Here is a 23092-nt window from a genome sequence, read left to right on the forward strand (position 1 = left end):
CCAAAAAATGCTTAACCAGCTTGCCATTATCTAGAGACAGACTGTTTGGTGAGCCATTGGCTGAAATCATAAAACAGTCCAAGGGTAAGGACTCTTCCTTACCACAGCCCAGAGCAAGTAAACCTCAACAGAAAAAGTGGCAGTCGAGGTTTCGGTCCTTTCGAGGCTCGGGCAAGCCCCAATTCTCCTCGTCCAAAGGGACTCAGAAAGGACAAGGGAGCTCAGATTCCTGGCGGGCTCACTCACGCCCCAGGAAAGCAAATGGAGGAACCGCTTCCAAGGCGGCTACCTCATGACTTTCGGCCTCCTCCCTCCGCATCCTCGGTCGGTGGCAGGCTCTCCCGCTTTTGCGACATTTGGCTGTCACAGGTCAAGGACCGGTGGGTAACAGACATTTTGTCTCGCGGGTACAGAATCGAGTTCAGTTCTCGACCTCCACTTCGGTTCTTCAGAACCTCCCCACACCCCAACCGAGCAGATGCCCTGCTGCAGGCGGTGGACTCTCTAAGAGCAGAAGGAGTCGTGATCCCTGTCCCCCCTCTGGAACGGGGCCGAGGATTTTACTCCAACCTCTTTGTGGTTCCAAAAAAGGACGGCTCCTTCCGTCCCGTTCTGGACCTAAAACTGCTCAACAAGCATGTGAACGCCAGGCGGTTCCGGATGGAATCCCTCCGCTCAGTCATTGCCTCAATGTCCCAAGGAGATTTCCTAGCGTCAATAGACATCAAAGATGCTTATCTTCACGTGCCGATTGCTACGGAGCACCAACGCTTTCTGCGCTTCGTGATAGGAGACGAACATCTTCAGTTCGTGGCTCTGCCATTTGGTCTGGCGACAGCCCCCCGGGTGTTCACCAAGATCATGGCAGCAGTGGTAGCAGTCTTGCACTCTCACGGACACTCTGTGATCCCTTACTTCAAATCTGTCACCGACCCAATCACTAACGTATCTTGGCATGGAGTTTCATACTCTCTCAGCGATAGTGAAGCTTCCGCTGAGCAAGCAGAGGTCACTACAGACGGGGGTGCAGGCTCTCCTTCAGAGTCAGTCGCACTCCTTAAGACGCCTCATGCACTTCCTCGGGAAGATGGTGGCGGCAATGGAGGCGGTTCCGTTTGCGCAGTTTCATCTGCGTCCACTTCAATGGGACATTCTCCGCCAATGGGACGGGAAGTCAAAATCCCTGGACAGGAAAGTCTCCCTTTCCCAGACGGCCAAGGACTCTCTGCAGTGGTGGCTTCTTCCCACCTCATTATCACAGGGAAGATCCTTCCTACCACCGTCCTGGGCGGTGGTCACGACAGACGCGAGTCTGTCAGGGTGGGGAGCAGTGTTTCTTCACCACAGGGCTCAGGGTACGTGGACTCAGCAGGAGTCCAGCCTTCAGATCAATGTTCTGGAAATCAGAGCGGTGTTTCTTGCCCTGCTAGCCTTCCAGCAGTGGCTGGAAGGGAAGCAGATCCGAATTCAATCGGACAACTCCACAGCGGTGGCATACATCAATCACCAGGGCGGGACTCGCAGTCGGCAAGCCTTCCAGGAAGTCCGGCGCATTATGATGTGGGTGGAAGCCACGGCCTCCACCATATCCGCAGTTCACATCCCCGGCGTAGAAAACTGGGAAGCAGACTTCCTCAGTCGCCAGGGCATGGACGCAGGGGAATGGTCCCTTCACCCGGACGTGTTTCAGGAAATCTGTCGCCGATGGGGAAGGCCGGACGTCGATCTAATGGCGTCTCGGCACAACAACAAGGTCCCAACCTTCATGGCACGGTCTCGCGATCAAAGAGCTCTAGCAGCAGACGCCCTAGTGCAAGATTGGTCGCAGTTCCGGCTCCCTTATGTGTTTCCACCTCTGGCACTCTTGCCCAGAGTGCTACGCAAGATCAGATCCGACTGCAGCCGCGTCATACTCGTCGCTCCAGACTGGCCGAGGATGGCGTGGTATCCGGATCTGTGGCATCTCACGGTCGGCCAACCGTGGGCGCTGCCAGACCGACCAGACTTACTGTCCCAAGGGCCGTTTTTCCATCGGAATTCTGCGGCCCTCAACCTGACTGCGTGGCCATTGAGTCCTGGATCCTAGAGTCTTCAGGCTTATCCCAAGGGGTCGTTGCCACCATGAGACAGGCTAGGAAGCCCACGTCTGCTAAGATCTACCACAGAACGTGGAGGATATTCTTATCCTGGTGCTCTGCTCAGGGAGTGTCTCCCTGGCCATTTGCATTACCTATCCTTCTTTCTTTCCTCCAATCTGGGTTAGAAAAAGGTTTGTCGCTCGGCTCCCTTAAAGGGCAAGTCTCGGCGCTATCTGTCTTTTTTCAGAAGCGTCTAGCACGACTTTCCAAGGTGCGCACGTTCCTGCAGGGGGTTTGTCATATCGTACCCCCGTACAAGCGACCGTTAGATCCATGGGATCTGAACAGGGTACTAGTTGCCCTCCAGAAGCCGCCCTTCGAGCCTCTGAGGGAGGTTTCACTTTCTAGGCTTTCACAGAAAGTGGCTTTTCTGGTAGCGATCACATCTCTTCGGAGAGTGTCTGAGCTGGCAGCGCTGTCATCCAAGGCTCCCTTCCTGGTCTTCCACCAGGACAAGGTAGTGCTGCGCCCCATTCAGGAGTTTCTCCCGAAGGTGGTATCCTCTTTTCATCTTAATCAGGATATCTCTTTGCCTTCGTTTTGTCCTCATGCAGTTCATCGGTATGAGAAGGATTTACATTTGTTAGATCTGGTGAGAGCACTCAGAATCTACATTTCCCGCACAGCGCCCCTGCGCCGTTCGGATGCACTCTTTGTCCTTGTCGCTGGTAAGCGCAAGGGGTCGCAGGCTTCTAAGGCCACCCTGGCTCGATGGATCAAAGAACCAATTCTTGAAGCCTACCGTTCTGCGGGGCTTCAGGTTCCGTCAGGGCTAAAGGCCCATTCTACCAGAGCCGTGGGTGCGTCCTGGGCATTGCGACACCAGGCTACGGCTCAACAGGTGTGCCAGGCAGCTACCTGGTCGAGTCTGCACACTTTCACCAAACATTATCAGGTGCATACCTATGCTTCGGCGGACGCCAGCCTAGGTAGAAGAGTCCTGCAGGCGGCAGTTGCCTCCCCGTAGGGGAGGGCTGTCTTGCAGCTCTAACATGAGGTATTTCTTTACCCACCCAGGGACCGCTTTTGGACGTCCCAATCGTCTGGGTCTCCCAATAGAGCGCCGAAGAAGAAGGGAATTTTGTTACTTACCGTAAATTCCTTTTCTTCTAGCTCTTATTGGGAGACCCAGCACCCGCCCTGTTGTCCTTCGGGATTTTTGGTTTGTTTGCGGGTACACATGATGTTCATGTTGAACGGTTTTCAGTTCTCCGATGTTTCTCGGAGTGAATTTGTTTAAACCAGTTATTGGCTTTCCTCCTTCTTGCTTTTGCACTAAAACTGGTGAGCCAGTGATCCCACTGGGGGTGTATAGCCAGAAGGGGAGGGGCCTTACACTTTTTAGTGTAATTGCTTTGTGTGGCCTCCGGAGGCAGTGCTATACACCCAATCGTCTGGGTCTCCCAATAAGAGCTAGAAGAAAAGGAATTTACGGTAAGTAACAAAATTCCCTTCTTTGGGTCATGGTTTCAGTTCTCCGAACATCCTTCGGATTGAATTTACCTTAGACCAATTTATAAGTTTCCTCCTTCCTGCTTTGGCACCAAAACTGATGAGCCCGTGATGCACGGGAGGGTGTATAGGCAGAGGGGAGGGGTTACACTTTTTAAAGTGTAATACTTAGTGTGGCCTTCGGAGGCAGAAGCTATACACCCAATTGTCTGGGTCTCCCAATAGGAGCTAGAAGAAAAGGAATTTACGGTAAGTAAACAAAATTTCCTTCTCTTCTGTCAATATAGCCATATGAGGGTTTTTTTCTTTGCGGGACGAGTTGTACTTTTGGAGGAACCATTTGTTTTACCATATAGTGTACTGGAAAACTGGAAACAAATTCATTCCAAGAGTGATGAAATTGCAAAAAAAAAAGCAATTTCACAATAGTTTTTTCTGTTTTTTTTTTTTTTATTTTTTTTTTATCATGTTCAATATAGGGTAAAACTGATCTGGCGATAAGATTCTCCAGGGCAGAACAAGTACATAGATACCAAGCGTATGTTTTTTGTTTTTTAAATACATTTTAAGTGATGATAAAAAAAAGTGTTGCTTTTCTCAAAGTTTCCAAGACCTGTAACATTTTCATTTTTTGGCATCTGAGGCTGTGTGACTACTTATTTTTTGCATCCTGAGTAGAGATAAGCAGACCTGTGGAAGTTCGGTTTGACAGGTTCAGCCGGACTTTAGGCCCCTTTCACACGTCAGTGATTCTGGTACGTTTGTGCTTTTTTCTTTGTCGCTCCTAATTGGGAGACCCAGACAATTGGGTGTATAGCTACTGCCTCCGGAGGCCACACAAAGTATTACACTTAAAAGTGTAAGGCCCCTCCCCTTCTGGCTATACACCCCCCCGTGGGATCACGGGCTCCTCAGTTTTAGTTTTATGCTTTGTGCGAAGGAGGTCAGACATCCACGCATAGCTCCACTGTTTAGTCAGCAGCAGCTGCTGACTATGTCGGATGGAAGAAAAGAGGGCCCATACGGGGGCCCCCAGCATGCTCCCTTCTCACCCCACTTGCGGTCGGCGGTGTTTGTTAAGGTTGAGGTACCCATTGCGGGTACGGAGGCTGGAGCCCACATGCTGATTCCTTCCCCATCCCCATTAGGGCTCTGGGTGAAGTGGGACTTTACCGGTCTCCGGGCACTGAGACCGTGCTCCATCCACAGCCCCTGGAGGACCTGCTGGATACGGAGCGGAGTTTCCTCAGGGACAGGACCCTGCTTCATTAAGGTACTCCGTGTCCCCGTGCTTATCGCACGCACACTGCAGCATTGCTGGGTGTGTTAGTGCGCCGGGGTAAACAGCGCTGCTGCGCTTGTGCCGTTACTCACTACAGCTCTGCTGAGTGAGGAGACTTAGTACGATCGGCCGATCCAGCCGCTGGGATCAGTGTTTACTGCGTCGCGGCTGGGATTTGTGGTGCGCCGGGGACTTCCGCGCTGGCCGTGCATATATGACGGCCGCGCTAGATTACTACAGTCCCCGGCTTTTGCGGCCTAGTTCGTATCGTTCCCGCCCCCAGACCTGCCAGTCAGGAGGAGGGCGGGACGCTGTACAGACCAGCAGCGCTAAGAGCTGGAGTCTGTTTTACATACCCCAGCCCTTACACTAGGCACAGTGGGACGCAGTTTCCCGCACTTTTGTTTGTGGCACGCCCACGGTCCGCCCCTCTTCACAGGACGCCGGCAGCCATTCCTGCCTGCACGCTGAGCTGCAGAGGGGAGGCTGGGAGACCCAGACAAGGGATTCTACGACCTCACACCCGCTTTTCAGCGGGCGGTAAGCAGCCCTCAAGGGCTCTCCCCCACTTGTGCCATAGTGTACTTTGTATTTTGTGCTGGCAATACTTTACACTGTACGGTCGCTGGTGATTTCTGCTATATACCCTCCTTAGATTTCTCAAGGAGACAACAGCATGTCGTCCGCAAAAAGCAAAAGTGCCAAGGCACGGACTTTATATGCTGCTTGTACCGCATGTGGGGCTACTCTACCGGCAGGTTCCACTGACCCCCATTGTGTGCAGTGCTCGGCCCCTGTGGCAATTGCTCAGCCGGGGCCTCTGCTAGAGGTGACCCAGGGAGAACCACCTGTGAATGCTGTCCAGGTGACAGGGACGGAGTTTGCTGCTTTTGCTGACAGATTGTCTATGACTATGTCTAAAATTCTTGAAACATTGCAGTCTAGACCAGTAACTCAGACCATGGGCACTGTTGATTCATTGCCCCCTGGTCCCCCTCAGCTGGAACACTTCCTAGCTCCGGGGGTGTCACATGCACCCCAGGGTGACGGCTCTGACTCGGACGACAGTCCCAGACAACCTAAGCGGGCTCGCTATGATCGACCCTCAACTTCATCACACTGGTCAGGGTCCCAGCGGGACGACTCTCTGTGTGATGAGGCGGATGTAACTGATCAGGATTCTGATACTGGGGCCGCTCTCAATCTAGATACCCCGGATGGTGACGCCATAGTGAATGATCTTATAGCGTCCATCAATAAGATGTTAGATATTTCTCCACCAGCTCCTCCTGCGGAGGAGGCAGCTTCACAGCAGGAGAAATTCCATTTCAGGTATCCCAAGCGTAAATTAAGCACTTTTCTGGACCACTCTGACTTTAGAGACGCAATCCAGAAACATCACGCTTATCCAGATAAGCGTTTCTCCAAACGGCTTAAAGATACGCGCTATCCTTTTCCCCCTGACGTGGTCAAGGGCTGGACACAGTGTCCCAAGGTGGACCCTCCAATCTCCAGGCTTGCAGCCAGATCTCTAGTTGCAGTGGAAGATGGGGCGGCACTTAAAGATGCCACTGACAGACAGATGGAGCTCTGGTTAAAATCCATCTATGAAGCTATTGGAGCGTCGTTGGCGCCAGCATTCGCAGCCGTATGGGCACTCCAAGCTATTTCAGCTGGCCTTACACAGGTCGACACGGTCACACGTACATCTGCTCCGCAGGTGGCACCATTGACCTCTCAAATGTCTGCATTCGCGTCTTACGCGATTAATGCTGTCCTAGACTCTACGAGCCGTACGGCGGTGGCGTCAGCCAACTCCGTGGTTTTACGCAGAGCCCTGTGGTTGAGAGAATGGAAGGCAGATTCTTCTTCCAAGAAGTGCTTAACCAGTTTGCCTTTTTCTCGTGAGCGATTGTTTGGTGAGCGTTTGGATGAAATCATTAAACACTCCAAGGGTAAGGATTCATCCTTACCGCAACCCAGACAAAACAAACCCCAACAGAGGAGGGGACAGTCTGGTTTTCGGTCCTTTCGAGGCTCAGGCAGGTCCCAATTCTACTCGTCCAAAAGGACTCAAAAGGATCAGAGGAGCTCAGATTCTTGGCGGACTCAATCACGCCCAAAAAAGCCAGCCGGAAGAACCGTTACCAAGACGGCTTCCTCATGACTTTCAGTCTCCTCTCTCCGCATCCTCGGTCGGTGGCAGGCTCTCCCGCTTTGGCGACATTTGGCTGTCACAGGTCAAAGACCGTTGGGTGAGAGACATTCTGTCTCACGGGTACAGGATAGAGTTCAGCTCTCGTCCTCCAACTCGTTTCTTCAGAACTTCTCCACCGCCCGACGGAGCCGATGCTCTGCTGCAAGCGGTGTCCGCTCTAAAGGCGGAAGGAGTGGTGACTTCCGTTCCTCTTCAGGAACAAGACCACGGTTTTTACTCAAATTTGTTTGTGGTGCCAAAGAAAGACGGGTCGTTCCGTCCCGTCCTGGATCTAAAGCTGCTCAACAAACACGTAAAAACCAGGAGGTTCCGGATGGAATCTCTCCGCTCCGTTATCGCCTCAATGTCTCAAGGAGATTTCCTAGCATCAATAGACATCAAGGATGCTTATCTCCACGTGCCGATTGCGCCAGAGCATCAGCGTTTTCTACGCTTCGTTATAGGAAGAGAACACCTGCAGTTCGTAGCTCTACCTTTCGGGCTGGCGACAGCCCCTCGGGTCTTCACCAAGGTCATGGCAGCAGTAGTAGCAGTCCTGCACTCGCAAGGTCACTCTGTGATCCCGTATTTAGACGATCTACTTATCAAGGCACCCTCTCAAGAGGCATGCCAACACAGCCTGAACGTGGCACTGAAGACTCTCCAGAGTTTCGGGTGGATCATCAACTTTTCAAAGTCAAATCTAACCCCGACCCAATCACTAATATATCTTGGCATGGAGTTTCATACTCTCTCAGCGATAGTGAAGCTTCCACTGGACAAACAGTGCTCGCTACAGACAGGGGTGCAATCTCTCCTGCAGGGCCAGTCGCACCCCTTGAGGCGCCTCATGCACTTCCCAGGGAAGATGGTAGCAGCAATGGAAGCAGTTCCTTTTGCGCAGTTTCATCTGCGTCCATTACAATGGGACATTCTCCGCCAATGGGACGGGAAGTCGACGTCCCTCGACAGGGAGGTCTCCCTCTCTCAGGCAGCCAAGGAATCTCTCCGGTGGTGGCTTCTTCCCACCTCATTGTCAAAAGGAAAGTCGTTCCTACCCCCATCCTGGGCGGTGGTCACGACAGATGCGAGTCTATCAGGGTGGGGAGCAGTGTTTCTCCACCACAGGGCTCAAGGTACGTGGACTCGGAAAGAGTCCACCCTTCAGATCAATGTTCTGGAAATCAGAGCAGTCTATCTTGCCCTACAAGCCTTCCAACAGTGGCTGGAAGGCAAGCAGATCCGAATTCAGTCGGACAACTCCACAGCGGTGGCATACATCAACCACCAAGGGGGAACACGCAGTCGGCAAGCCTTCCAGGAAGTCCGGCGGATTCTGACGTGGGTGGAACACACGGCATCCACCATATCCGCAGTTCACATCCCAGGCGTAGAAAACTGGGAAGCAGACTTTCTCAGTCGCCAGGGCATGGACGCAGGGGAATGGTCCCTTCACCCGGACGTGTTTCAGGAGATCTGTCGCCGCTGGGGGATGCCGGACGTCGACCTGATGGCGTCACGGCACAACAACAAAGTCCCGGTTTTCATGGCACGGTCTCACGATCACCGAGCTCTGGCGGCAGACGCCTTAGTTCAAGATTGGTCGCAGTTCCGGCTACCGTATGTGTTCCCACCTCTGGCATTGTTGCCCAGAGTGCTCCGCAAAATCAGGTCCGACTGCCGCCGCGCCATTCTCGTCGCTCCAGACTGGCCAAGGAGGTCGTGGTACCCGGATCTGTGGCACCTCACGGTAGGCCATCCGTGGGCACTACCAGACCGTCCAGACTTGCTGTCTCAAGGGCCATTTTTCCATCTGAATTCTGCGGCCCTGAACCTGACTGTGTGGCCATTGAGTCCTGGATCCTAGCGGCCTCAGGTTTATCTCATGAAGTGGTTGCCACCATGAGACAGGCTAGGAAGCCATCCTCCGCCAGGATCTACCACAGGACGTGGAGGATATTCCTATCTTGGTGCTCTGCTCAGGGAGTTTCTCCCTGGCCTTTTGCATTGCCTACTTTTCTTTCCTTCCTGCAGTCTGGGTTGGAAAAAGGTTTGTCGCTTGGCTCCCTTAAAGGTCAAGTCTCCGCGCTATCCGTATTTTTTCAGAAACGCCTGGCGCGACTTCCTCAGGTACGCACGTTCCTGCAAGGGGTTTGTCATATCGTCCCCCCTTACAAGCGGCCGTTGGAGTCCTGGGACCTGAACAAGGTTCTAATTGCTCTCCAGAAGCCGCCTTTCGAGCCTATGAAGGAGGTTTCCCTTTCTCGTCTTTCACAGAAAGTGGCCTTTCTAGTGGCGGTCACGTCTCTTCGGAGAGTGTCCGAGCTGGCGGCGTTATCATGCAGATCTCCATTCCTGGTGTTTCACCAGGACAAGGTAGTTCTGCGTCCAATTCCAGAATTTCTTCCCAAGGTGGTATCTTCCTTTCATCTCAATCAAGATATCACTTTACCGTCTTTGTGTCCGCATCCAGTTCACCAATTTGAAAAGGGTTTGCATTTATTGGATCTGGTGAGAGCACTCAGGATCTACATTTCCCGCACGGCGTCTCTGCGCCGCTCGGATGCACTCTTTGTCCTTGTCGCTGGTCAGCGTAAAGGGTCGCAAGCTTCCAAATCCACCCTTGCGCGGTGGATCAAGGAACCAATTCTTCACACCTACCGTTCGGCTGGGCTTCCGATTCCATCAGGACTGAAGGCCCATTCTACCAGAGCCGTGGGTGCGTCCTGGGCATTACGGCACCAGGCTACGGCTCAGCAGGTGTGCCAGGCGGCTACCTGGTCGAGTCTGCACACTTTTACCAAGCATTATCAGGTGCATACCTACGCTTCGGCGGATGCCGGCCTAGGTAGACAAGTCCTTCAGGCGGCGGTGGCTCACCTGTAGGAAAGGGCTGTTTGACGGCCCTATCACGAGGTATTCTTTTACCCACCCAGGGACTGCTTTTGGACGTCCCAATTGTCTGGGTCTCCCAATTAGGAGCGACAAAGAAGAAGGGAATTTTGTTTACTTACCGTAAATTCCTTTTCTTCTAGCTCCAATTGGGAGACCCAGCACCCGCCCTGTTTTCTTAGGAAGTTTGTTTTTTTCGGGTGCACATGTTGTTCATGTTGAACAGTTCAGTTCTCCGAGGCTGTTTCTCGGGTTGAATTTGTATTTAAAACAGTTATTGGCTTTCCTCCTTCTTGCTTTTGCACTAAAACTGAGGAGCCCGTGATCCCACGGGGGGGTGTATAGCCAGAAGGGGAGGGGCCTTACACTTTTAAGTGTAATACTTTGTGTGGCCTCCGGAGGCAGTAGCTATACACCCAATTGTCTGGGTCTCCCAATTGGAGCTAGAAGAAAAGGAATTTACGGTAAGTAAACAAAATTCCCTTCTTTTAAAACGTACCAGAATCACTGACATACGCAGACCCATTCTAATCAATGGGTCTGCTCACACATCAGTGATTTTTCACTGAACGTGTCTCCGTGCAGCGTACACCCTTGGCCGTGATTCTGCACGGAGACAAGTCATTTTTTTTCTGGCATCACTGATGACCCACGGACCACACTATGGTGTGATCCGTGTGTGATCAGTGAACCTCGTACCAGAAAATCACGGACATATTCAATATTTTCAACTTACCTTGCCTGCGATTCGCTCTGCAGCCTCTGTTCTCGGCAGTTTCTGCCTGGCTCATGAATATTCATGAGAGCAGGAAAACCCGACCAGGAAGTTGGTGCTGAGAGCGGTGGGTGGACGCTGCAGACCCGAGGAGATCAGCACCATCGACAGCAGCAGTGAAGACGGGTGAGTAATGTCCATATGCAATCACGGATTGCACATGGACAACCCACGTGTGCCGTGAATCACGGCATACGGAGGGACATGTGCGTGTTTTACACGTCAGTGAAGAATGTCTGTGTTTCACTGACATGTGAAACGTGCCTTAGATAAAGATTTGTTCAGGGCGCAGACTTAATCTGAACCCCATTGTAAGTCACTGAATGGGCAGTTCGTGTCTGTGTCCACATACAGCCAGCCATAAATGGAACACTTCCGTAGTCGGGTTTTTGTTTTTTTTTTGTTTTGTTTTTTTTGGTGCACACTACATCTGATCACGCTGCTGTTATCCCCAATGTGAGCCATTCAAACATTGCAAGCAGCTCGTATTGGGCCGAGCAACCAGCATACCCAAGCACAGCGATGCTCACGCATGTGGTTGGCATACGTAAAGCACACTCCCCTATTCTACCTCTTACAAAAACATGGCTGTTGGCAGCAAAAGTCTCAAATTCTGACTCCTGAGTCCGATGTCCAGCTTTCCACTGATAGTATCAAGTCATTGTGTTGTTTGGCCCAAATAAGTCTTTCTTCGGCGCTCCATTGGGAGACCCAGACGATTGGTGTATAGCACTGCCTCCGGAGGCCACACAAAGCAATTACACTAAAAAGTGCAAGGCCCCTCCCCTTCTGGCTATACACCCCCAGTGGGATCACTGGCTCACCAGTTTTCTGCTTTGTGCGAAGGAGGTCAGACATCCACGCATAGCTCCACTGTTTAGTCAGCAGTAGCTGCTGACTATATCGGATGGAAGAAAAGAGGGCCCATACTAGGGCCTCCAGCATGCTCCCTTCTCACCCCACTTGTGGTTTGTAAGGTTGAGGTACCCATTGCGGGTACAGAGGCTGGAGCCCACATGCTGCTTTCCTTCCCCATCCCCCTGAGGGGCTCTGAGGAAGTGGGATCTTACTGGCCTCCAAGCCCTGAGGCCGGGCTCCGTCCACAGACCCATTGAACCTGCTGGATAAGGAGCCGGGGTACCGTTCAGGGACAAGGCCCTGCAACTTTCAGGTACTCTGTGTCCCCGTACAGACAGGCACGCACACGCCAGACTTGCTGGGTGTGTTAGTGCGCCGGGGACAGTAGCGCTCCACGCTGGGCTTGGATCACAGCAGCTTAGCTGTGTGGATTCATGTGCTGGGAACTACCGCGCCGGCCACTCTCGGAGCGGCGGCGCGGCTGGGACTTGTAGTGCGCCGGGGACTTAGCGCCGACCGCGCTTTTACGGCGGCGGCGCTTATAAATTTAGTCCCCGGCTTTTGCGGCCTAGCTCCGCTTCGTTCCCGCCCCCTCCCTGTCAATCAGGGAATGGGACAGACGCTGTGCAATCGTCAGCGCCGAGGGCTGGAGCCTTATTTACATGCTCCAGCCCTCTCACTAGGCACAGTGGGACGCAGGTTTCCCGCTTTTGGTCTGAGCACGCCCAGGGCCCGCCCCCCCCTCCACAGGACGCCGGCAGCCATTCCTGCATGCAGTCTGGCTGTAGGACGGACACAGGCTCTGGGAGACCCAGACTAGGGATTTCTGGCGACCACACACCCGCGTTTAGCGGGCGGTAAGCAGCACATTAGTGCTGGCCCCACTAGTGCCACAGTGTGTATTGGTGTACTTTTTCCTGTACCAGATATATATATATATATATACTGCACTGTACGGTCGCTTCTTGGCTGTATACCCCTATATTGCTCTGAGGAGACAGCAACATGTCATCCACAAAACGCAAGGGTGCCAAGGCACGGGCTGTATACTCTGCTTGTACAGCATGTGGGGCTAATCTACCAGCAGGCTCCAACGACCCTCATTGTGTGCAATGTTCAGTCCCAGTGGCACTTCGTCAGCCAGAGCATATGGTGGTGGTAGCCCAGGCAGAGGCGCCTGTGAACCCTGCCCCGGTGACGGGGACAGAATTTGCAGTCTTTGCTGATAAAATGTCTGTGACTATGACAAAAATCCTGGAGACCTTGCAGTCCAGGCCAGTGGCTCAGACCATGGACTCTGCTGTGGCTATGTTCCCAGGTCCCCCTCAGTTGGAACTAATCCGTACTTCGAGGGGGTCCCAGGCATCACAGGCTGAGGGCTCTGATTCTGATGACAATCCCAGGCCGCCTAAGAGAGCTCGCTGGGAGAGACCCTCCACGTCGTCACGCGGGTCAGGGTCTCAGCGAGAAGGGTCTCTATATGATGAGACAGAGGTGGGTGATCAGGAGTCTGGTCCTGACACCGCACTCAATTTGGATACGCCAGATGGTGACGCCATGGTAAACGACCTTATAGCGGCCATCAATAGGCTGCTGGATATTTCTCCACCAGCCCCTTCAGCTGAGGAGGCAGCTGCCCAGCAGGAGAAATTCCATTTCCTGTATCCCAAGCGTAAATTGAGTACTTTTCTGGACCACTCTGACTTCAGAGAATCAATCCAGAAACACCATGCTTATCCGGACAAGCGTTTTTCCAAACGTCTTTAGGATACACGTTATCCCTTTCCCCCTGACGTGGTCAAGCGCTGGACCCAGTGTCCAAAAGTGGACCCTCCAATATCCAGGCTTGCAGCTAGATCCATAGTTGCAGTGGAGGATGGGGCTTCACTTAAAGATGCCAATGACAGACAGATGGACCTTTGGTTGAAATCTGTCTATGAAGCTATTGGCGCGTCGTTTGCTCCAGCATTCGCGGCCGTGTGGGCGCTCCAAGCTATTTCAGCTGGTCTGGCACAGGTGGACTCTTTCTTAAGTCCAGCAGTGCCGCAAGTGGCGTCCTTAACTACGCAAATGACTGCGTTTGCGACCTACGCTATCAATGCGGTACTAGAATCTACGAGCCGTACCTCAATGGCATCCGCCAACTCTGTAGTTTTGCGCAGAGCCTTGTGGTTAAAAGAATGGAAAGCAGATTCTGCTTCTAAAAAATGTTTAACCAGCTTGCCACTATCTGGAGACAGACTGTTTGGTGAGCAATTGGCGGAAATCATTAAACAGTCCAAAGGTAAGGACTCTTCCTTACCCCAGCCCAGATCAACCAAACCTCAACAGAGGAAGTGGCAGTCAAAGTTTCGGTCCTTTCGAGGCTCGGGCAAGTCCCAATTCTCCTCGTCCAAAGGGACTCAGAAAGAGCAAAGGAGCTCTGATTCCTGGCGGTCTCACTCACGCCCCAAGAAAGCAGCCGGAGGTACTGCTTCCAAGGCGGCTGCCTCATGACTTTCGGCCGCCTCCCTCCGCATCCTCGGTCGGTGGCAGGCTCTCCCGCTTTTGCGACATTTGGCTGCCACAGGTCAAAGACCAGTGGGTAACAGACATTTTGTCTCACGGGTACAGGATAGAGTTCAGTTCTCGTCCTCCGCCTCGGTTCTTCAGAACTTCCCCACATCCCGACCGAGCAGATGCCCTTCTGCAGGCGGTGCATTCTCTAAGAGCAGAAGGAGTGGTGGTCCCTGTTCCTCTTCGGGAACAAGGACAAGGTTTTTACTCCAATCTCTTTGTGGTGCCAAAAAAGGACGGCTCATTCCGTCCTGTTCTGGACCTAAAACTGCTCAACAAGCATGTGAACGCCAGGCGGTTCCGGATGGAATCCCTCCGCTCAGTCATTGCCTCAATGTCTCAAGGAGATTTCCTAGCATCAATAGACATCAAAGATGCTTATCTCCACGTGCCGATTGCTACAGAGCACCAACGCTTTCTACGTTTCGTGATAGGAGACGACCATCTTCAGTTCGTAGCTCTGCCATTTGGTCTGGCGACAGCCCCACGGGTGTTCACCAAGGTCATGGCGGCAGTGGTAGCAGTCTTGCACTCTCAGGGACATTCTGTGATCCCTTACTTGGACGATCTACTTGTCAAGGCACCCTCTCAGGAGGCATGCCAACTCAGCCTGAACGTTGCACTGGAGACTCTCCAGACGTTCGGGTGGATCATCAACTTCTCAAAGTCAAATCTGTTACCGACCCAATCACTGACGTATCTTGGCATGGAGTTTCATACTCTCTCAGCGATAGTGAAGCTTCCGCTGGACAAGCAGCGGTCACTACAGACGGGGGTGCAGGCTCTCCTTCAAAGTCAGTCGCACTCCTTAAGACGCCTCATGCACTTCCTCGGGAAGATGGTGGCGGCAATGGAGGCGGTTCCGTTTGCGCAGTTTCATCTGCGCCCACTTCAATGGGACATTCTCCGCCAATGGGACGGGAAGTCAACATCCCTGGACAGGAAAGTCTCCCTTTCCCAGACGGCCAAGGACTCTCTGCAGTGGTGGCTTCTTCCCACCTCATTATCACAGGGAAGATCCTTCCTACCACCGTCCTGGGCGGTGGTCACGACAGACGCGAGTCTGTCAGGGTGGGGAGCAGTTTTTCTCCACCACAGGGCTCAGGGTACGTGGACCCAGCAGGAGTCCACCCTTCAGATCAATGTTCTGGAAATCAGAGCAGTGTATCTTGCCCTACTAGCCTTCCAGCAGTGGCTGGAAGGAAGGCAGATCCGAATTCAGTCGGACAACTCCACAGCGGTGGCATACATCAACCACCAAGGGGGGACACGCAGTCGGCAAGCCTTCCAGGAAGTCCGGCGGATTCTGATGTGGGTGGAAGCCACGGCCTCCACCATATCCGCAGTTCACATCCCCGGCGTAGAAAACTGGGAAGCAGACTTCCTCAGTCGCCAGGGCATGGACGCAGGGGAATGGTCCCTTCACCCGGACGTGTTTCAGGAAATCTGTCGCCGCTGGGGAAGGCCGGACGTCGACCTAATGGCGTCCCGGCACAACAACAAGGTCCCAACCTTCATGGCACGGTCTCGCGATCACAGAGCTCTGGCGGCAGACGCCTTAGTGCAAGATTGGTCGCAGTTCCGGCTCCCTTATGTGTTTCCACCTCTGGCACTCTTGCCCAGGGTGCTACGCAAGATCAGATCCGACTGCAGCCGCGTCATACTCGTCGCCCCAGACTGGCCACGGAGGGCGTGGTATCCGGATCTGTGGCATCTCACGGTCGGCCAACCGTGGGCACTACCAGACCGACCAGACTTGCTGTCCCAAGGGCCGTTTTTCCATCGGAATTCTGCGGCCCTGAACCTGACTGTGTGGCCATTGAGTCCTGGATCCTAGCGTCTTCAGGATTATCCCAAGGGGTCGTTGCCACCATGAGACAGGCTAGGAAGCCCACGTCCGCTAAGATCTACCACAGAACGTGGAGGATATTCTTATCCTGGTGCTCTGCTCAGGGAGTGTCTCCCTGGCCATTTGCATTGCCTACTTTTCTTTCTTTCCTGCAATCTGGGTTAGAAAAAGGTTTGTCGCTCGGCTCCCTTAAAGGGCAAGTCTCGGCGCTATCCGTCTTTTTTCAGAAGCGTCTAGCACGACTTTCTAAGGTACGCACGTTCCTGCAGGGGGTTTGTCATATCGTACCCCCGTACAAGCGGCCGTTAGATCCATGGGATCTGAACAGGGTACTGGTTGCCCTCCAGAAGCCGCCCTTCGAGCCTCTGAGGGAGGTTTCACTTTCTAGACTATCACAGAAAGTGGCTTTTTTGGTAGCGATCACATCTCTTCGGAGAGTGTCTGAGCTAGCAGCGCTGTCATCCAAGGCTCCCTTCCTGGTCTTCCACCAGGACAAGGTAGTGCTGCGACCCATTCAGGAGTTTCTCCCGAAGGTGGTATCCTCGTTTCATCTTAATCAGGATATCTCTTTGCCTTCTTTTTGTCCTCATGCAGTTCATCGCTATGAGAAGGATTTACATTTGTTAGATCTGGTGAGAGCACTCAGAATCTACATTTCCCGCACGGCGCCCCTGCGCCGTTCGGATGCACTCTTTGTCCTTGTCGCTGGTAAGCGCAAAGGGTCGCAGGCTTCCAAGGCCACCCTGGCTCGATGGATCAAAGAACCAATTCTTGAAGCCTACCGTTCTGCTGGGCTTCCGGTTCCATCAGGGCTGAAGGCCCATTCTACCAGAGCCGTGGGTGCGTCCTGGGCACTACGACACCAGGCTACGGCTCAACAGGTGTGCCAGGCAGCTACCTGGTCGAGTCTGCACACTTTCACCAAACATTATCAGGTGCATACCTATGCTTCGGCGGACGCCAGCCTAGGTAGAAGAGTCCTGCAGGCGGCAGTTGCCTCCCCGTAGGGGAGGGCTGTCTTGCAACTCTAACATGAGGTATTTCTTTACCCACCCAGGGACAGCTTTTGGACGTCCCAATCGTCTGGGTCTCCCAATGGAGCGCCGAAGAAGAAGGGAATTTTGTTACTTACCGTAAATTCCTTTTCTTCTAGCTCCTATTGGGAGACCCAGCACCCGCCCTGTTGTCCTTCGGGATTTTTGGTTGTTTTTCGGGTACACATGTTGTTCATGTTGAATGGTTTTCAGTTCTCCGACGTTACGTCGGAGTGAATTTGTTTAAACCAGTTATTGGCTTTCCTCCTTCTTGCTTTTGCACTAAAACTGGTGAGCCAGTGATCCCACTGGGGGTGTATAGCCAGAAGGGGAGGGGCCTTGCACTTTTTAGTGTAATTGCTTTGTGTGGCCTCCGGAGGCAGTGCTATACACCAATCGTCTGGGTCTCCCAATAGGAGCTAGAAGAAAAGGAATTTACGGTAAGTAACAAAATTCCCTTCTTTCATCTTGTTTGTGGTCCTCACTATTGACTTTTTTTTTGCAGCAATTCTACCATAAAGGCCTGCTTGTCACCATCACCTCTGGTCACTTCATGTTGAGATGTGTCTGCTACTCGATGTCTGTGCATCATTTACAAGGGCTGTTCTCTGAGGTGTTGTCAATGTTCCTTTATTAAAACTAGTAACTCTAATGTGCTCTGCATAAGAGGTAATTCTTGGTCTTCATTTTAATGCGGTGGCCGTCATTTGATTCAGTTTCAGCATAGCAATTGATGGTTTTCAAGACTGCACCTGAGTATACCTTCAAGGTTCTAGCAATTTCCCTTCTTGTCTTGAAGGAAATCTATCAGCAGGATTTCACCCCCAAACTATTTCTATGTACATGTAGATCTTTCAAAGACAAGTCCACCAATTCCCGTACATGGCCTCTGTTGAATAAGTCTCTATGCCCTGTGACATCGTGGAGGAGGAAGTGGGGAATAGAAGTGGTGTGACAGCGCCTTCACATCGCCCGTACTCCTTCAGCTCATTTGCATATCAATTCAAATGTGGACTGGCCATGTAAAAGGATTGTCTGACTTTTTTTTTTTTTTTTTAAAGCATTACATGCGCATATAAATAGTGTGGGGATGAACTTCTGCTGACAGATTCTCTTCAGATTTAATGATAGACCATTGTTTCTTTTTCTTGAGTGGTTCTTGCCGTATTCTGGTTTAGAGCATTTCTGGAATAGGGCTCGGCAGTGTAATAGCATGGTCTCTGCAAAAACACCTGATGGTCAAAGATTCTGAAGGTTGGTGATTCCACTAATTAACTTTTGAAAGGATATACAGTGGTACCTCGCTTAACGAGTAACCAACCCACTTAACGAGAATTTTGCTTAACAAGCAAAGCTTCCTGTAAATTTGTAACCCACTTTACGAGAAAGCTTTGCTGTACGAGCGAAATTCTCACCGCACACACTTCCGGTTCCGTCCATCCACCGCGCTCTGACCCGCTCTTGCAGTCCACACAAACACACACATGTACGCACAAACACACACGCACGCACACACATACAGTATTATGCTCACCTTACCTTCCGTTCCACCGCCGGCCTCATGGTTCTTGTAGTTCCCGCGTACATCGTGGCGAACTACAAGTACCATGAGGCCGGCGGTGGAACGGAAGGTAAGGTGAGCATATAATATGTGTACCTTCCGTTTCATCGCCGGCCTCCTGGGTCCTGTAGTGCGCCACTCTGCTCTGCTCCGCTCCACTCCAGGCATCGGCATCCATAGCAACGAAGCAGGAACTTCCTGGTTCCTGTCACCGCTTGTCAAAGGCAGCGCGCTGGCCAATCAAGAGGCAAGCGGCTCCTGCCTTTGACGTCAGTGCTCTGTCAGGAAGTTCCGCCCTTGTCGTTATGATTACCCGATACACAGCCCGCACCGGAGAACAGCAAGTCCCAAGAGACTGGCGATGGAACGGAAGGGAAGGTGAGCATAAAATATGTGCGTGTGCTTTTGTGTTTGTGTGTGTTTGTGTGAGTTTGTGTGAGTTTGTGTGAGTTTGTGTGAGTTTGTGTGAGTTTGTGTGAGTTTGTGTGAGTTTGTGTGAGTTTGTGTGAGTTTGTGTGAGTTTGTGTGAGTTTGTGTGAGTTTGTGTGAGTTTGTGTGAGTTTGTGTGAGTTTGTACGTGTTTGTGTGAGTTTGTACGTGTTTGTACGTGTTTGTACGTGTTTGTACGTGTTTGTACGTGTTTGTACGTGTTTGTACGTGTTTGTGCATGTGTGGAATGGCACAATAGGGGACCAGGATGGGACATTTAACAAGTTGTGGAACGAATTGTCTGCATTGCAATGATTTCCTATGTGAAATCTTGCTTTGCTGAACGAGTAACTTGGTTAACAAGCACAGTCCCAGAACGGATTGTTCTCGTTAAGCAAGGTACCACTGTACCTATTTATTGGAAGCCATTCCAGGTGACCTGATGAAGCTTCTTGAGAAAATGCCAAAGGGGTGTAAATTTGTAATTCGGATAAAAGGGGAGTACTTTGAGGAATCTTAAGTTTTAACACTTAGTTTGGTTTGTTTCACGTTTCTTTACTCTGTTTCTGTATATTCCTTCATTGTTTTGTTGCCTTAAGTCTGAATCTGCAATGTGCACATTCCAATAAAAAGGAAAAGCATTGAATGAATTGGCGAGTCCAGACTTTTCACCAGTCCTGTAAGTGTTGTATAAGGTTTACATTTGTCTCTACCAGCCCGTTATGTGCTTTGATATTTCAAGTGTCCACCTATTTACATCTCATTCAAGCCACAAGCCACAACCAGTGAAAGCTGCCTCTGGGAGAGTCATGTAAAACAGTCTTTATGGCTTTTTACCCTTTAGGGCACAATTGCTACAAAATATCGCCAAGGGGCTTGTGAGAACTGTGGTTCTATGACTCATCAGAAAAAAGATTGCTTTGAGGTGAGTTGGCTTTATTACTTATTCTATTAGTGTTGTTGATCTGTTGCCAAGTTTAGAAAATCCAATAGTTGTAGGCAAGTTTTCTAGTCATCAGCTACGACATCCACTACACGGTTTTAGAATTTTACTCTTTATACTATATATATTTTGGGGATAAAATTAAGACTGTCCCGATTTGGTGTTATTCTCACATACACTAATTACTAGGGGTGATTGAATACCTCAAATATTCGCCTACGCCAATATTCGACGAATAGGTCGGCGCTATTCGACTATTTACGAATATTTGATGCGCAATGTAAGACTATGGGAAACTATAATAGTTGCCGAATAGCAACTATTCGGGATTCCCATAGACTTGCATTGCGCATCGAATATTCGCATAGCGGCGACCTATTTGTCGAATAATTCGCGAAGCTGAATATTGCTGAATATTTGTGATATTCAATCATCCCAACTAATTACACATTTGGTTCTTCATCAGCTTATTAATATTTCCTTGCCAGAGACCTCGACGAGTCGGAGCGAAGTTCAATGGCGCCAACATTGCCGCAGATGAGTTTGAGCAACCGCAGCTCATGCTGGACTACGACGGCAAGAGAGATCGGTGGAACGGGTACAATCCAGAGGAACATATGAGAATTGTTGAGGAACATGCCAAAGTTGACCTGGTAATACTGATGCTTTTATGTCATTTTTCAGATCACTATAGTAACAATAACCAGATGTGTCGTGCTGCAATTTTTCTTTTTTATTCTTATCCCTTACAATCATTTTCAAGATGCTTATTGGTATTGATATAGCGCACATGTTAATACAGGACAATAAATGACTTATTTTTTGTTTTTGTCCCTAATTTATTTTTCAAGGCAAAACGCACCTTGAAGGCTCAAAAGCTTCAAGAGGAACTGGCTTCAGGAAAACTTTCCGAACAAGTGGTGAGAAAAATGAAATTGGCCAAGTATATTTTGACCCTCAAGTGCACACTATAAGAAATCCCAAATAACAATGGTGGAACTGCATTTTTTTTTCCTCCAGTTTCACTACACTTTTAGCATTTTTCAATTTTTCAGTACATTTATATGGTAAAATGAATGGTGTCATTCAATGTTAGAATTTGTCCCACAAATGCAAGTCCTCATACAACACAAAAATAAAGTTATGCCTCTTAGAAGAATAGGAGAAAAAGATGAAGGCACAAAAAAAACTGAAAATTCCCTGGTTTAATGGGTTAAAGAAAAGATTTTGTTTTCTTAATTTTTGACTCATTGTACATTGTAATTTCAAGCCACAAAAGTGGTGTGTTGGCATCCACAAATTATCAGACATCATGATTAGTGTTGAGCGAGTAACTATTAGTACTCGCTATGCTGTTAGCGAGCATTGTCCGCTACTCTCATATTTGTTATGAGTAGCGGGCACAATGTAAGTCAGTGGGAAATACTCGCTCAGTAGTGAGTAACCCGAAATCCATACTATTTGCTACTCACACGAAAAGTACGGCTTTCGGGTTACTCGCTACTTAGCAAGTATTTCCCATTGACTTACATTGTGCCTGCTACTCGTAACGAATATGCGAGTAGCAGACAGTACTCGCGACTACTCGCTCAACACTAATCATGATGCCAAACCATAGGAATATTAATGTGGTTGTGTGAAAGGAATAGCACTGAAGGTTGTCAACATTTCCCCCGTCACATATTTCTTTTCCCGCACTGTACTCCCACTCTGCGGTGCTTGTGTAGAAGTCTGATTATCACATTTAGCAAGTGATATACAAATGAAAATAAAATCTGACATAATGGGATTTAATTTCACCACAGACAGAGACCCAGTACATATTAGCGAGATCTAACAAAATATATTCTAGATATATCATTTTGATTATTTTGTAACTTGCCAAGGAAGCTTTGTTTTGTCTTTGTTATATGTGACTTGTCTTTCAGCTGTCGTTTTTTCTTTCTTTACTGCAGAGCTCCCCAAGACATCAGTGGGGAGAAGAGGATCAGAGCGCTCAGACAGTAAGCCCTTCTGTCCTGATAGTCTATCCAATGTGCACTACCTGCCTGGCCTTTAGATTTGCCATTATACACACTGTGTGCAGAATTGGGCAATTTTGTATTTTTAATTAGTTTTGTTAATGAAAAACGAATATACTGTTAATCAAACCAAGAGATTAATACTCCTGAATATTTAAGAACGTAAAAGGGAGGTTTTGTATTTAGGAAAATGTGTCCAGAATTATTGAGCAACTCTTAAGGCTGCTTTACACGCTGCGACATCGCTCAAGCGATCTCGTTGGGGTCACGGAATTAGTGACGCACATCCGGTTGGTTTAGCGATGCCGTTGCGTGTGACACCTATGAGCAATTTTGCATCGTCGCAAAAAACGGTCAAAATCGCTCATCGTGACATGGGGGTCCATTCTCGAATATCGTTGCTGCTTGCTACAGTAACGATGTTATTCCTCATTCCTGCGGCAGCACACATCGGTACGTGTGACACCGCAGGAACGAGGAACCTCACCTTACCTGCATCCCGCCCGCAATGCGGAAAGAAGGAGGTGGGCGGGATGTTCGTCCCGCTCATCTCCGCCCCTCCGCTTCTATTGGGCGGCGGTTCAGTGGCGCTGCGGTGACGCTGAACGAACCGCCCCTTTAGAAAGGAGGCGGTTCGTTGATCACAGCGACGTCGCTAGGCAATTTAGTGTGACGGATCCGCGCGATGTTGTGCGCCACAGGCGGCGATTTGCCCGTTTCGTAGAACCGATGGGGGCAGGTACCCACGCTAGCGATATCGGTCATGATATCGCAGCGTGTAAAGCGGCCTTTACTGTGCAGAGTTATGGAACTAAATTAATTTTCTTTGTCGCTCCATTGGGAGACCCAGACAATTGGGTGTATAGCTTCTGCCTCCGGAGACCACACAAAGTATTACACTTTAAAAAGTGTAACCCCTCCCCTCTGCCTATACACCCTCCCGTGGATCACGGGCTCCTCAGTTTAATGCTTTGTGTGGAAGGAGGCACACATCCACTCATGCATTCTCAACTTAGTTATGTCGGTTGGAAGAAAAGAGGGCCCCCACGGGGCCCCCGGCATGTTCCCTTCTCACCCCACTACGTCGGCGGTGTTGTTAAGGTTG

The 23092-nt window shown here is 50.6% G+C and overlaps 1 protein-coding gene across 2 annotated transcripts in view; it reads left to right on the forward strand.

Annotated features, from left to right (window-relative positions):
• SLU7 (spliceosome associated SLU7) overlaps nt 1-23092 on the forward strand; it is a 159348-nt gene that overhangs the window by 14708 nt on the left and 121548 nt on the right. For both annotated transcript variants that reach the window (XM_075344437.1, XM_075344438.1), the window contains exons 4-7: nt 19868-19948; nt 20455-20619; nt 20818-20886; nt 21922-21969. In XM_075344437.1, coding sequence (XP_075200552.1) covers nt 19868-19948; nt 20455-20619; nt 20818-20886; nt 21922-21969 — 363 coding nt within the window. The remainder of the gene's footprint in view (nt 1-19867; nt 19949-20454; nt 20620-20817; nt 20887-21921; nt 21970-23092) is intronic.

Source organism: Anomaloglossus baeobatrachus, chromosome 4, assembly GCF_048569485.1.
Source record: "Anomaloglossus baeobatrachus isolate aAnoBae1 chromosome 4, aAnoBae1.hap1, whole genome shotgun sequence".
Classification (NCBI taxonomy): domain Eukaryota; kingdom Metazoa; phylum Chordata; class Amphibia; order Anura; family Aromobatidae; genus Anomaloglossus; species Anomaloglossus baeobatrachus.